Here is a 13,357-nt window from a genome sequence, read left to right as displayed (position 1 = left end):
CAAGTGGTGCAGCTCTGGAACCAGTTTTCCTGGCTGGGACCCGGTTCGTTGGCTGCCGAAACGCGAAGCACTGGCTTGTGATTTGGCAACGGCCTTCAGAGTGCCCTGGTGGAAAAGGGGTATGTGAGACTCAACCTGGTGGTGCTGTAGGGTCTCCGGTTCAGTCAGCTTCGTTTACTGGTGCAAAGCATTGCAGTTTATCCTGCAAACCCTCAACTCCATTGAGCAATAATCTATACAGCCAATAACTACACAGCTGATAATCACTATACCCAAGTAGTTATGCAGCAAGAGTAGTTCTATAATTTCTAAATATGGTAGCTGCATTTAAAACAAATAATGTCAAGTATATTCACATATTTCGTCATTATTTTGTTTTATTCACATGTGGATTTCCCATTCTTCATTTCTTGAATTGCCCTGAAGTCCCTATAAAGCAATAAAATGTGGTCTGAGTTTACCAGAGAAAAATTTGTTATTAACCACCCAGCCAAATTTGAATGGTTAAAAAACGTTGGCAAGTGTACAAAATTTGGTTTCAAAATCATGAAAAAGCAGCAGGTAGATCGCTTTTACTCTACGTGTTTATTCCCAAAACAACGTTTTTACCCCAAACTCTGGGGTGTTAGCTTAGCTTATTTCACCACAGACACTCAGATTCTGACCCGGTGTCTATAAAGTGTTAGGGGAGGGGCCATGAAAAGCACGGCCACCGTGCGTCATCCAACCCTCATTTAGCCCCGGCCAAAAAAAAATCCAGACCACAAAAACGGTGAGAAACAGTTGAACGGTCTGACACCGTGATCCAGTATTACATCGTTTGTTGTCTTTTCACGTGTTTTCAGCAATAACTTTCAAACGTGTTGAACGTGTCCAGAAACAAATCACTGGATTCAGTTCACAGGGACTTGAATTAATATCAACACACTTGAAAAACCTCCTGAAATGAACATTTTCTTCACACAGCAAATTGACCTTCCTGTCATTTACTCTGGGTATATTATATACACACACACACACACACACACATACACACACACACACACCTAACTGACAAGATTGTTGTTATTTTGCCTTTCTGTTAGTACAGAGAATAACCATCGTCTTCGGACAGTAACACAAATGGGGAACAACATTTCTTTTTAATAACATGCACTAACACTGCAGGTTTGGTGAGAGATGTAACGGTCTCAGGAACTCCCTCTCGTCTGACCGACCCTGCACCGACATCCGCACTTCCTCATGCGCAGGTGGTGAGATCCTCTAGTCACATTCATACATTTTTCATACGACCTTTGACGACATGGTGGACAAAGATTACGACCACAGTGGGCCACATGCATCAGCAGGAGAGCAAGATATCTACGACAAGCTTTTCCCGAACATTTAGGTCACGAGCCCATATGTAGACGACGGAGGGAACAAAATGTTATTGTATATAAACAGTGTTTTACAAAAACAGCAGCTGCCCACATCCTCCACACGCCACACAAAAGTCATCAAATGCATAGATCCGTATTGCTGAAATTTGCACGACGTGAAAACGTTTTTTTTCGTTTTTTTTAATTTTGTTGTAAAACGCATTGAAGGCTAGGTGAATATTTTCTGATCTCAATAAATGGTCTCTTGCAGGAAGGTCCTTCGGCAGAGCGCGGGCATGTTTGAGCTTTGACGTGACACTGAGTCACTGCTTAAATCCCCCACAGCTACAGTTAGTTTCTTAGAAAATTCTTCCTGTAGCCTCCACTCAACTTGGGTTACTTAACAAAAGTCAAACACTTCTTCCTACTGTACATCACTTTAGTGCGAAGATTAACAGTCGTTTCGTACGAGAACATGCCGTGGCAGGTCCTCTATTTCTACACCCACGGCCGATCGAGAGAGGGGCATGGGATCACCTCACCCACGTAGCCAGGGCTTTCCTATTCCCTCGCTTTCCTTATTCACGGTCTTGCATAGTCATTATTTGTTGAAAAATCTATAGTAGAGGATTTCTTGTACTCTCCCATAACCTGCAAGATCCCCCTCTCCCACTCCTTTCTTTCTTGCAAGCCCTGAGTCACCACAGCACGATCCCCGATTGCAAAGAACACCCCCCCCCCCCCCCCCCATAATGTCCAGGCTCAAAGATCGCAACACAATGAGGGACACGAGCACACAAGCCATACAAACTGAAAAGTCTGTCCAATCAAACAACAGGGCTCACCACCCCCCACCCCATAGTGATGTCAGGCTGTACTGCAGAGGTGAGGGGCTCTGTTTGGGGCATTATCCTTTGATATGTTGAGCAAGTAAATACTGTATACACACCAACGTAAATATAATATCTGGATACTGAAATCCGTGCACACACAAAAAAAAAAAATAATAATAAAATAAATAAAACTGGAATCACATGGTGTACTCTGTTCCAGATCGTACTTACAGCTCAGTCTAACCCTCAGTTATGTGTCATTTCAGTGTGGACTTGAAAATGAATAGGGAAGCTTCAGCATTTTCAACTTGATCTGATGAAGAATAAAAAAAAAAAACCCAAAAAAACAATATTGGTAAAGTAGTACCCTTTAATTGCCAACCTTCAATTTGAACCATCAGCAACCATCAACATCAATAGTAATGGAAGCATTAATGTAACATGAGATGTGAGACCAATTGGATTTGCCAATGTCTATGTACTTGATAGTACACTGGCAGGAAATAATAATGGCATTTGGGAAGTGATGTGTTGTTTACAAATCACACATATCAGGACATGGAGACAGACATGGAGCTCTATAAAGAGTTAGAAATGCAATTCCACCAGAAACTCTGTATTCTTTCACATTTTCTATTAAAAGCAGTTTATTTTTCTGCCTACATTCCACAAAGAACCTAGGGACGGAACTAACCTTCCCTTACAATGAGTAACCTTCTCTAAATCGTGTTTTTGTAAGCCATTGAAAGACTTAAAAATATGCAAAACAGTTACATAACATTTCTAAATTATTAACTTCTTTATGTGGCTTAGACACAGGACTGGAGATATAAATGTCTTATGTAAGGCCTTATATTATTAAACAGGACAAGTTTCGGTGGTGTATGTGCTGAGGTCCAAGTGTGGGTTTATAATTGCTTAGAAGATCTGATCTATTTATAGTTGTAGCAACCCACAACATTGACATCACTGAAACTTAAAACAGAATAAGAGGGAAACTATTTTGAATACTCTGGCATTTCACGGGATGACTGTAACTAGGGGAAAACAAAAAAAACAAACAAAAAAAAAAAAAAACACTCGGCGCATGAGACAAGTTGAAGTGAAGGTGTAGATCTGCATATCTGATCAGACTGTTTTGTTGCTACACTTCTCACACACACACACACACACACACACACACACACACACACACACACACACACACACACACACACACACACACACACACACACACACACACACACACACACACACACACACACACACACACACAGACACAGACACACACGATGATAGGGTTATAGGTCATAGGGCAGCTGAAACAATGAGGGTCTAGAATTAATACTCAAATATCTATCTATTTATATCTAGCTGAGGCTGAGGGCTTTAACAGCGAACTGATTTAAACCATGATTATAATTATTAGCTAATGATTTCTAGACACTCGAGTGGAAAACCCCTTAAACAGGCCTGTGCACAAGTCATGTTATTACTACTGACATCACACTGTGCATTGCCATATACTGTAGTTTGATATGATAAAGATCATTTGATTTTGAATTGAATAAGAAGATATGAGATACATACTGGATAGTGTAAAAAGTTGGTCTGAAATGTATGGTCTACAAATATGAATCTCCCAGTTTTTTGGTCTAATTTAATCCCGCCAGGCTTCATGTCATTGGAATAAAAAACGTTAAATAATAATAAAAGGGGAGATTGTTATTACTGCTTTCTCCCTTACATTAAGGGAATTAACAGCCGTTATGTTGAAGAATGCGCAGCCTGTGTGAGTGCACGCTCATTCAACATGACGTGTTGCCTCTTCACAAATCAAGCCTGAAATATTCCCCTGTGTTGACCTGCTCAGTTCCTTTACCTGCGTCACTGAACCCTAAGACAAGATGCTGATTGATTGCTTTCAGCAGGGGACCAGTGATGAAAATATCTACAGTGCCGTGAGGAAGGAAAAAAAACAAAACAAAAAAAAAAAAGCAGAATAAACACACAAAATTGCCCCATCTCATTTACCTTCAGAAGTATCGAAAGCTACTCATTTTATTTACTATATGTACTATTATAGTGTGTTTTTATTTTAAATAAAAATAATAAAAACTTCCTAAGTGTTTGGTTTATGGAAAACTCATAATTTATTTGATTTTGACAGAAAAACGTCTGTCTGATTGTCAAAATTGAGCAAGGTAATTCAACAAAGAGGTGATTTTAACATTCCCTGGCCACTACGGTATGCCTATAGAGTACATTCACACTCACACTCTTAAAAACATTGTTCAAGAGACACCAAAATAAGAGAGGAAATGGGGATTACACCCATGTTTTCCTTTTTCTAAAAGGTATACGCATATATGCTCAACTGCATGAGAAACATCTACATTAACAGGCTTCCAGGGGTGGAAAACAAGCTCATTACAATGGTGTGTGGCCGCGTCATAATCCTCAAGGCAGTTGCTGAGTCGACATCAAATTAATAAAAATAAAAATACAATATACAAACATACAACATACAACGGGGCAATCTTAATTTATAGAGCAGATTATGCATATGATTATATGATTAGTCTTCATCTTAATTATTACAACACATTCCTTTGGAGGAAGTCCAAATGAATGGTTACTCAGTACTAAAGAAGACTTAAGTCGGAATACTTTGTGCAGCTGTGTTAAACCCCTAACATGATTTGATGCATTCCACCAAATTGCCACCTGTGAATATGACATAATTCTCACAGGACACTGGACTTGTTAGGGTGTGATCCCATACACTGTTCTTACAAACAGGGTTGCAGAACCATGTGCTCAGCCCTCCTTTATTCCTTAAAGAGAGAGGCGGCTCCATATTCATTACCTAGCAGGCCGGTATTATCTGGTCCTTAAAGAAACTTATTTATTCGTTTTGTAATATTTTTGACTGTAAGGAGAAGTATACATCGACTAAACAGTAAACTGAAGACTGTACTGTGGAAGGAGTGGAAGCAGGAAGCAAAGAGAAAACTCTCTTACCCTGTTGTGTGAGTGCACTGCGTGGGCTGCCAAGGTCTTTTATTCAGGCTTCCAATAATATTGGCTAATTGCTAGATTTCTCCGGCTTCTCTCAACTTGCATCACGAGTGGGCGTGGAAGGGTTTACAGCAGGGGTATATTGCAGCTGACAGAATGCAGTGTTCTGATGCTCCCTCTCTCCCTCGCTCTCTTTCGTTCTCATTCCCTTCTCACCGCCGCATTTCTCTCGTAGATTCCCCTGAGAGAGGTTTCCCCAGAATCTACGTAAAAGGATTCCTTCCCACGCCGTGGACTTAGGAACATCTCATTTTCATCCTCCCTCGCCCCCGCGCGTGCGTGCGTGCGTGCGTGTACACACACACACACACACACACACACACACACACACACACACACACACACCCTTCTCTCCCTTATTAGACAATGTGTCCTGGTGTCCCTTCCATAATTTCTTTGGGCTTCTCCAATCTCCTTCCTGCCCCCTCATATCTGACGCTTCCTCAGTGGGAGGCAGCATCTCTCTCTCTCACTGCAGTCGTGGGCCAACTCTGACAAATGACAAGCCGGGGCCCACCAGCTATGCGTGGGGGTACGATAAGCTATACGTTAAGACAGTGGAATGGCTGTGAATGGATTGTGGAAACACAGGGCTGCATCTTTCTGAGGAATATTCAATCAGGCATGGACAAGAGTTTGGGGAAATAAGACAATCAAAACCATGTAATTGTACATCACAATCTAGCGCTAAATTGCTGTTCAGCATGTGCCAAAAAGATATGTTTAAAATTCACATACACATTCATGTTTATGGTTTACGGGCGGATCATATAATAGCATTATGTCTATATAAACAAAGGGGTATTTTGTAATTAATTGACTTACATGTGCTGCTGTGCTAGTTGTTGGGCCAAAGAGAATGCTGTTGGATCTCGATCAAGGGCCAAGACAGTTACATCAGCAGTCTTTTGCAGTATTTCTTTCGTATGACCGCCACCTCCGAATGTCATGTCGAGGACCACCTGCATAAATAGCATAATTAAAACATTAGGCTTACATAATGATTCAATATGCATGTTTTGATATGTGATTTACAATATGAGGGAATCATTTGAATAAAGTAATTGGAACTGGAGGAGACATTTTGTATTTCTACACTTTGAAAAATCTTTAAACAATCCATTATTAATATATAAGTTTCACGTTCTCACTGGCCTTCTTTTTTATATTCAGCATGCATAGCCAAAGAAGTGTATCTTTGGTGATGCATGCTAAAAAAAAAAAAAAAAACATGGTAATGCCAAAAATGCCTACTTGATACTGGGAGGGTCACTCCTACACCTTCCAAGAAGTTGCATTAAGAAAAATGACTCAGTATGAGAAGGTGTCCATAAACTGTCCATATTTTAGCTGAATTCAAATGTTGAAGCTGTGCAGGACTTTTCACACACAGACACACACATATACAGTACACACATACACACACACACACACACACACACACACACACACACACACACACACACACACACACACACACACACACACACACACACACAATGTATAGAATTAATATCGTTAATAATATATGTTTGTAAGAAGAGAATAAATGTATGCATGTGTGAGAGAGAATATAGTGGAAACCAAGTAGAATAGTGGAAAAGGAAGGCAGGTCATTTATCGCACTGCGATTGGCTGAGAAGCTCGAGCAGGGTCATGTTCAGGTCACGATCAGTATGGAAGGGGAAGATGAGACGCGAGTACTGCAGAAAGCCATCGGGGTATTAAGAAATATTTTATCATCCCCTGAAACTGTCACATCCTTGTCCTCATCCCGTGAGCAGCAGAGGACAGGCTCATCTGCACATGACGTTACTCACAGCACGGCGGTGAAATGAGAGCACTGTTCAGACCTGGCAACTCCCAAGTCGCTGCAGCTGGCCAAGCAGCTGCACAAGGCCAAACTGGAGGATTGCGCCAGCCTTTGCGAAATCAGACTCAGCAACACTGTGGCGACTGGAGTTCCCAGTCAAGGAAAAGGCGAGAACTAAGTACATGGCAACTTTAAGGGGCAATAGACAACTTTTTTTGCTTTTACTTATCCTTATGAAGTTAATGTTGATTGCACAGTGTAATGGCTAGGGGTTGAGCTGTATATGAAACGAGTATCCGGTATGGATAAAGTACATTTTACGAGTACCATCTGAGTAAAATGTGTCAATATCCATACTTGTGAAGGAGAATCCTCATTGGGTAGCTGCGCCCACATCGTTCTGTGATTGGCCAGCCATACACAGAGCTCGAAGTTCACTGCCGCTGCGCCACACAGTTGGGAGACACGGGAGCGGCCGGGATGCGTAGTGAACCGGAGATCACCCTCTCTCCGTTACGCAATCCACTGTGCTGATCTAAGGCAGAAACTTCGCTCCATACAAGTACAAGTGAACCAAAACGAACAGATTTAAAATAAAAACACAGGAAAAACCAGCAAAAAGCTCTGCTCCAATTTGCTGAGTTGGGTTTACGTTTTTCCATTTTCCATACAGACAATACAACCTTGCCATCAGCACAGCCACTCTGTCCACAAACAGCATAGGACTATTTGATCAGGAGAACAATCTCTCCCGCTCCCGCTTTGCATATTTTCACGCACGGTTTGCGCATCAGAGAACCTGCGGCGAGAATAGAGCAAGAGAATCCGATCGAATTACTTCATTCACGTGGAGGACTTACGGAGTAGCCGCACAGAGGACTTGTACCTTTCCAATGTATTGACTGAAGTTCATTAAAGTATTGGCATGTGTCTGTCAACCACATCATCTCCAATCACTCAGGGTTTCTAAAGCAGCCGGTGTTTGGTTTTAATTTAAAGCATTAACGTGAATCCTCTCCACCTCCACCTGAGCGGAGGCAACCGACTGATCACGACGAGTATGAGGATGAAAAGTCGAGTTCATGCATTTTACTTCGTACTTCTTAACACTGGATGTGTTGTGTTCATTGAGTCACTGAAGGTCATTTGTTCCAAATCAAAATCTCATTCTGTAAATAGTTCTTACTCTTGTGATCAACAACATTTTATCTGAAGCTCAATTCTGAGGCTGTTCTGTAAATAGTTTTCTAATCAACGAGAAAAACAGCAACTTCTGCATTTCAGGTTTAAAATAACTTCCGGTGAGGTCTGCACACTTGCGGTTTAAGCCCTGCTCATTCCGAGTATGGATACAGATACGAATAACTGAGTTGGTTGAACTGAGTTGGTCGAACTGACGGCGGCGGCAGCGCCAGCGCCAGCAGCAGCACCACCACCTAGGGGGTCCGGCGGAGGACCGGGGGGAGAAGCAGCGCAGCAACCATCACAGCTAATCGCTGGCAGCTAGCTTCTCCGCCCAGCAGGCATCGCCGAGACCATCCAGCAGCCAGACCAACCCTCTCTCGACTGGCAGCAGCAGCATCTGGGGGGTCCGGTGGAGGACCGGGGGCGAAGCAGCGCGGCAACCACCATAGGCAACCGCTGGCGGCTAGCTTCTCTGCCGTGCAGCCATCGCCGGGACAGCCCAGCAGCCAGGCCACCCCAGGTCCTCTGGGAGGGGACCTGGTTTATTTTCTTTTGGACATTTTGTTTGTATAAGGTATGGGAACCCTGTTTCAGAGTCTGGTGTTTTATGATTTAAGGGATAGGAACCCTGGGAGTCTGTTTTAAGTATTTATTATAATATTTGTTCTCTGCTTGGTTGGGGGGGGGGGGGGGGGTAGGCTTTAGCCAGGAATTCTTCCTGGCCTTAGTTTGGTGTTGAGGGTATGTGGTGGATGGGATGGCTTGAGCAGCCACACCCGATGCTTGTTGGTTGGGCTAACAAGTGGCAGGTTTTAAAAACCCCATCCACACCCGACTCGGTACAGGAGCCCTGTCATGACATGTTCCATCTGCTCCTGGCTAATTCCACCTAGCCTCATCTCTGCAATAAACTGGTGTTGACAACCCCCCCCGTCATCTGTGTCTCTGTGCCGGAGGGCCCTATGGTGGCGAAACTGCCACACTCATATAGTGCAGAGTTGGAATGCGTGTTTTAAAATGTTAAATCTGAGCAGAGAAATTGATTAAATTGGCAGCTTCTTAGTTGCACTGAGAGGTAAAATTAGGAGGACATGCTGGTACTCTATGGGAGATTTCACTTTTGAAACATGGCCAGCCGACGTAATCCTTAGACATGTAATCACAACTCTTTGTGTTTCCAGGTACTGTTCAATTTACCGTTGCAATTTAGTAAATCAATTTTTTTTTTGTCTTTCCAAGGATGATATTACATCCTATAGCAGTGACAGCAACCGTGAAGGGAAAACCCTGGTTCAGAAAGGCAGCTGTGCTCCTCATCTCTAACACAAGGTAGACACTTGTATGCATCTTCCCCTTCCGTTCTGGTCAACTGCCAGTATGCCCTCTGGAAAGCTGCCCTTCCACCAGTCAGCCTTCTACCTCAACGTTTGGCCATCCCTGTTCACATATTTAAATGCATACAGTATATAATGTATATATTGGCACTTGACTGTTCTGGTGTGTGTATATATTATATACAAAGTTAAAGGATAACGCTGGCAATTTTCTATATTTTCATTGTCAAATGTTGTGCGGAGCCAAACACTTTAATTTCCAAAAGCCTGATATACTGGATCTATGCTGTAGAACTTGTTGTCCAAAAACTCAACACTTTAGTAAGCCACACCGCAACACAGAGTGACATATTCCTTTGTCCATGGAGAAAACGACTACTTTAGTTCGTTTAGAAACGGCTCCAAAGACTAATGACAGCCATAAGAGGTTGTCTGTTCTCTCGGGAGGTCATTTGAACGGCAGATGCCACTGAGCACGCCTGGGAACGCAGTTGGCAGAGGTTTGTGAACTTATTGTGCTACATATCACAACCTCTTGACTTTGTACTACACTAAATACTTACTAATATGATACCACATGACAATTAAGTATTGACGTTCAAAATTGTCAATGACCATAAACAACATGAATGTGACCATGAACAACACAGGATGCCATTCTTAAAACTAGTCTGAACTGTAACTTATATTTATCTTGTTTGCTTCTGAAGGACCACCTCGGTGCCGGCGAAAGATATTTTCTGAGATCTTGCAACAAAAATAAACCATCAAAAGAAATGCAAGTTTAACAGTAACCAATCCACAGTCCTGGATGGAGCCATCAGAGGTTTTAAACGGGGGACATACGATTCACGTCACACTGTTTCTGTCCGAATTTCTGATGATATGGGAGTGCCTGAAGAGGCTGTGGACTTAAGATGACCAAGAAGAGACTTCGAATGGAAGCTTTGCCCCACTCTCCAAAGTTACAGGGAGAAGAAGGCTAAATGAACTTGGCCCTTGACAGAACCGGTATACAGTATATTGATTGTAATCTCATATCATCGAGGTGCTGAACTCTATAATCTTTTATTACATTTATATTATTTATGACGGTACAGGTATTTGTCAAGTCGTTGTATGCATGCACTGTCAAATATATAATTGTTCATTTTATTTTCTTATTTTCTACTTCATTGCAGGCAGGGCCATCGCAGATTTACACGGTGGTCCTCCCGCAGGCTGTCTGTCTCCAATTATCTTCTCTTGCCTTGTTGATGGCCCAGAATTGGCTAAGCCAGTTTTGGAAGATGTTGTGTATAATGACCTGCACGAAAACATTTAAATGTTAAGTTGTGGTATATGTGCGTCTGTTTCTACACTTGTGACTTGGTGTGCTGGACAAAATCCAAGCTCACCCGGAGAGTTTTCGCCCCCTTCTATGCTGGTCTCCTACAACCCTCACAGCTGACCTGGTTGACAGCCTCTTCACCATCCGCCCATTTCCAGTTGGCAGCAATAGAAGGCGTGCTGAACAAGTTGTTGTTCCTTTCTGGAGAGACTACCTAACAGATGCTGAAGGTTAAAGTAGAAGTCTTTTAAGCGATTCTTATATGAACTGAAATACCTTCTCACTTGAAATTGATAATGCACTTGTCATTGAATATCAGTTAGGAGTAGTGACGCATGCAGTGTTTTTTTTTTTCCTTTCTCTTTTTTGATCTTATTTCTGACGTATTGTGTTTTCTCAAGAGCAAGAGGGAAACACAGAAGCTGGGGACCATTCGCGCCTTTGCCAGTGGAGCCAGTACGGTTTCACTAATTGGCCTCTCTCCACAACCCTCAATCGAATTTCTTCACAAAGAGCATGGCGCAGGATGCCCCTCTAAACTGCCCATTGCAAACACCTGCCTCAATTCTTTGAAGTTACCACTGCACACCTCATACACAGCCTTTCAGGAAAACATGGACTTTGCATTGGGCAATAGGGGTTCCGGCATAGCTTGCAGGGCTCCTTAATATTCTGTGTAAAGGTCAAGATCGTAATCAAATAAATAAATGTGAGTCAACACTCTAATAATCCCAAAACAGTTCTTGACACATGGATTTCATTCCGTAAGGTTTTTTTTGGGGGAAAAATACACATTTGTTGCATCTTCGTTAAAACAATAAGGTACTAACATGTTCTTGTTAAGTTCAGATTCTCCGAAAGTACAATGAAGGCCAAAAAAAAACTTTATTGCAGACAACTATTGTGGTGAAAGCTTAAAATGGGCTTGTGACTTGGTTGCCAATAATAGCAATCTCAAAACCAAACTGAATTTACTGTAGCTTATTTTCATCGATGAGTAAGTTAATTGGTAAATTGTTTTAATTTCCACCGTGTTGTTCACCACTCCCTGTCTGCTTTTGATCTTCAGTGTTTGTCAGTGATTAAAATACTTTTCATTTTCTCATTACTTTATTTCAGTAACTTTACATACATTTATTATTTGTTTTGGCATGGACCATTTTTGTTTTTGACAAAGTTATGAGAGTTCACCAAATCTAGCTGTTATACTATACAAACATGCTTAAGGTGACACACTGAATGACCTGACAAACCCAATGACATCAACTATTGGTAAGACGCACTGGGTAAGGCATTGCTTTCTAAAAAACGATCTACACACTGGCATTATATTGACATACCTCTTACTTCATAGTTTTTTGACAAAGCATTGCCTCAAATTTCCCCAATAAGTTATGATTAAATGTTGCTTAATAAAATTTTAACGTTATCTGTCATAACTGTTATTCTTAGTTAACAAACATGTAGTATAAAAACAAGCAACTCAATAATTTGATTTAATTTAATCAGCAAACATTTTTTTACTATGTGATGCAGCACTGTAAACATCCACAGGAATTTTGTTTTGTAGCAATCTAGGATATGAGGACGACTCCTCATATGGAAGTGGAGGTGGACACCTTTGGCATATTGTATATTTGCAGTACTTACTGAATTTGTAATATTTTCTCTCTAGCACCACAATCAGGCCCTGATTTACACATGTAAGCAAGATATATAAAAATCCAATTCGCCATGAAATTTCCTACATAAATTTTATTTCCGAGCTGATTACCATTGAATCTGCTGAGCATAGGGATGCTCTACACTTTCGTAGTCCATGTAATGCTAAGGATTTAACACTAATAAAATGGACTAATAAAATTAGACTTCAGAATTGTCAAATATGTTACGGTTTTAACATACACTACTCAAAAGGTGTGTTTTTTTCAGTAGGTGTGCAATTTGAAAAAAATTCAGCTTTTGCCATCTTCTGTCTCTTCTGCTCTCTGATGTGCTGCTTTTGTGTTGCTTCTTATGCTCCTCCTGACTTCTCCAGACATGCCAACCTGCATGCATTTTGTGTACCAACCACGCAATTCTTGCTCAAAATATGCAGGTATGAAAAGCCAGCTGAAACTACGCAAAAAAATATATTATTGGAATTTAATCACGGAACACAATCAATCAATATGTAATCCAATTCTATGCCGGTCAAATTGACACGTTCAATACTGTGCTCATGTACTGTACTCGTAAAAATGCTCCGATACTCAAACGCGATACAAATGTAATGTCATGTAGTTGTGTAGTTGATGCTCTAAAAATAGAGTAAAAGAGAGAAAATGTTGTCTGTTTGAAGGTACTTCAAGGTAAACAAAGAAGATTTGATCAATTATTTATCGCCTGACAATATTCTAAATTGTGCAGACTGCGTATCT

General features: G+C 41.4%; 1 protein-coding gene across 1 annotated transcript in view; it reads right to left on the bottom strand.

Annotated features, from left to right (window-relative positions):
* The window catches only part of mettl15 (methyltransferase 15, mitochondrial 12S rRNA N4-cytidine), an 81,520-nt gene that overhangs the window by 16,004 nt on the left and 52,159 nt on the right, over positions 1-13,357 (bottom strand). The window contains exon 3 of the mRNA XM_079997398.1: positions 6,101-6,237. Coding sequence (XP_079853524.1) covers positions 6,101-6,237 — 137 coding nt within the window. The remainder of the gene's footprint in view (positions 1-6,100; positions 6,238-13,357) is intronic.

This window comes from Zeus faber (assembly GCF_960531495.2).
Source record: "Zeus faber genome assembly, chromosome: 3".
NCBI classification, from domain to species: Eukaryota; Metazoa; Chordata; class Actinopteri; order Zeiformes; family Zeidae; genus Zeus; species Zeus faber.
This window is presented reverse-complemented; position numbering and strand designations above follow the sequence as displayed.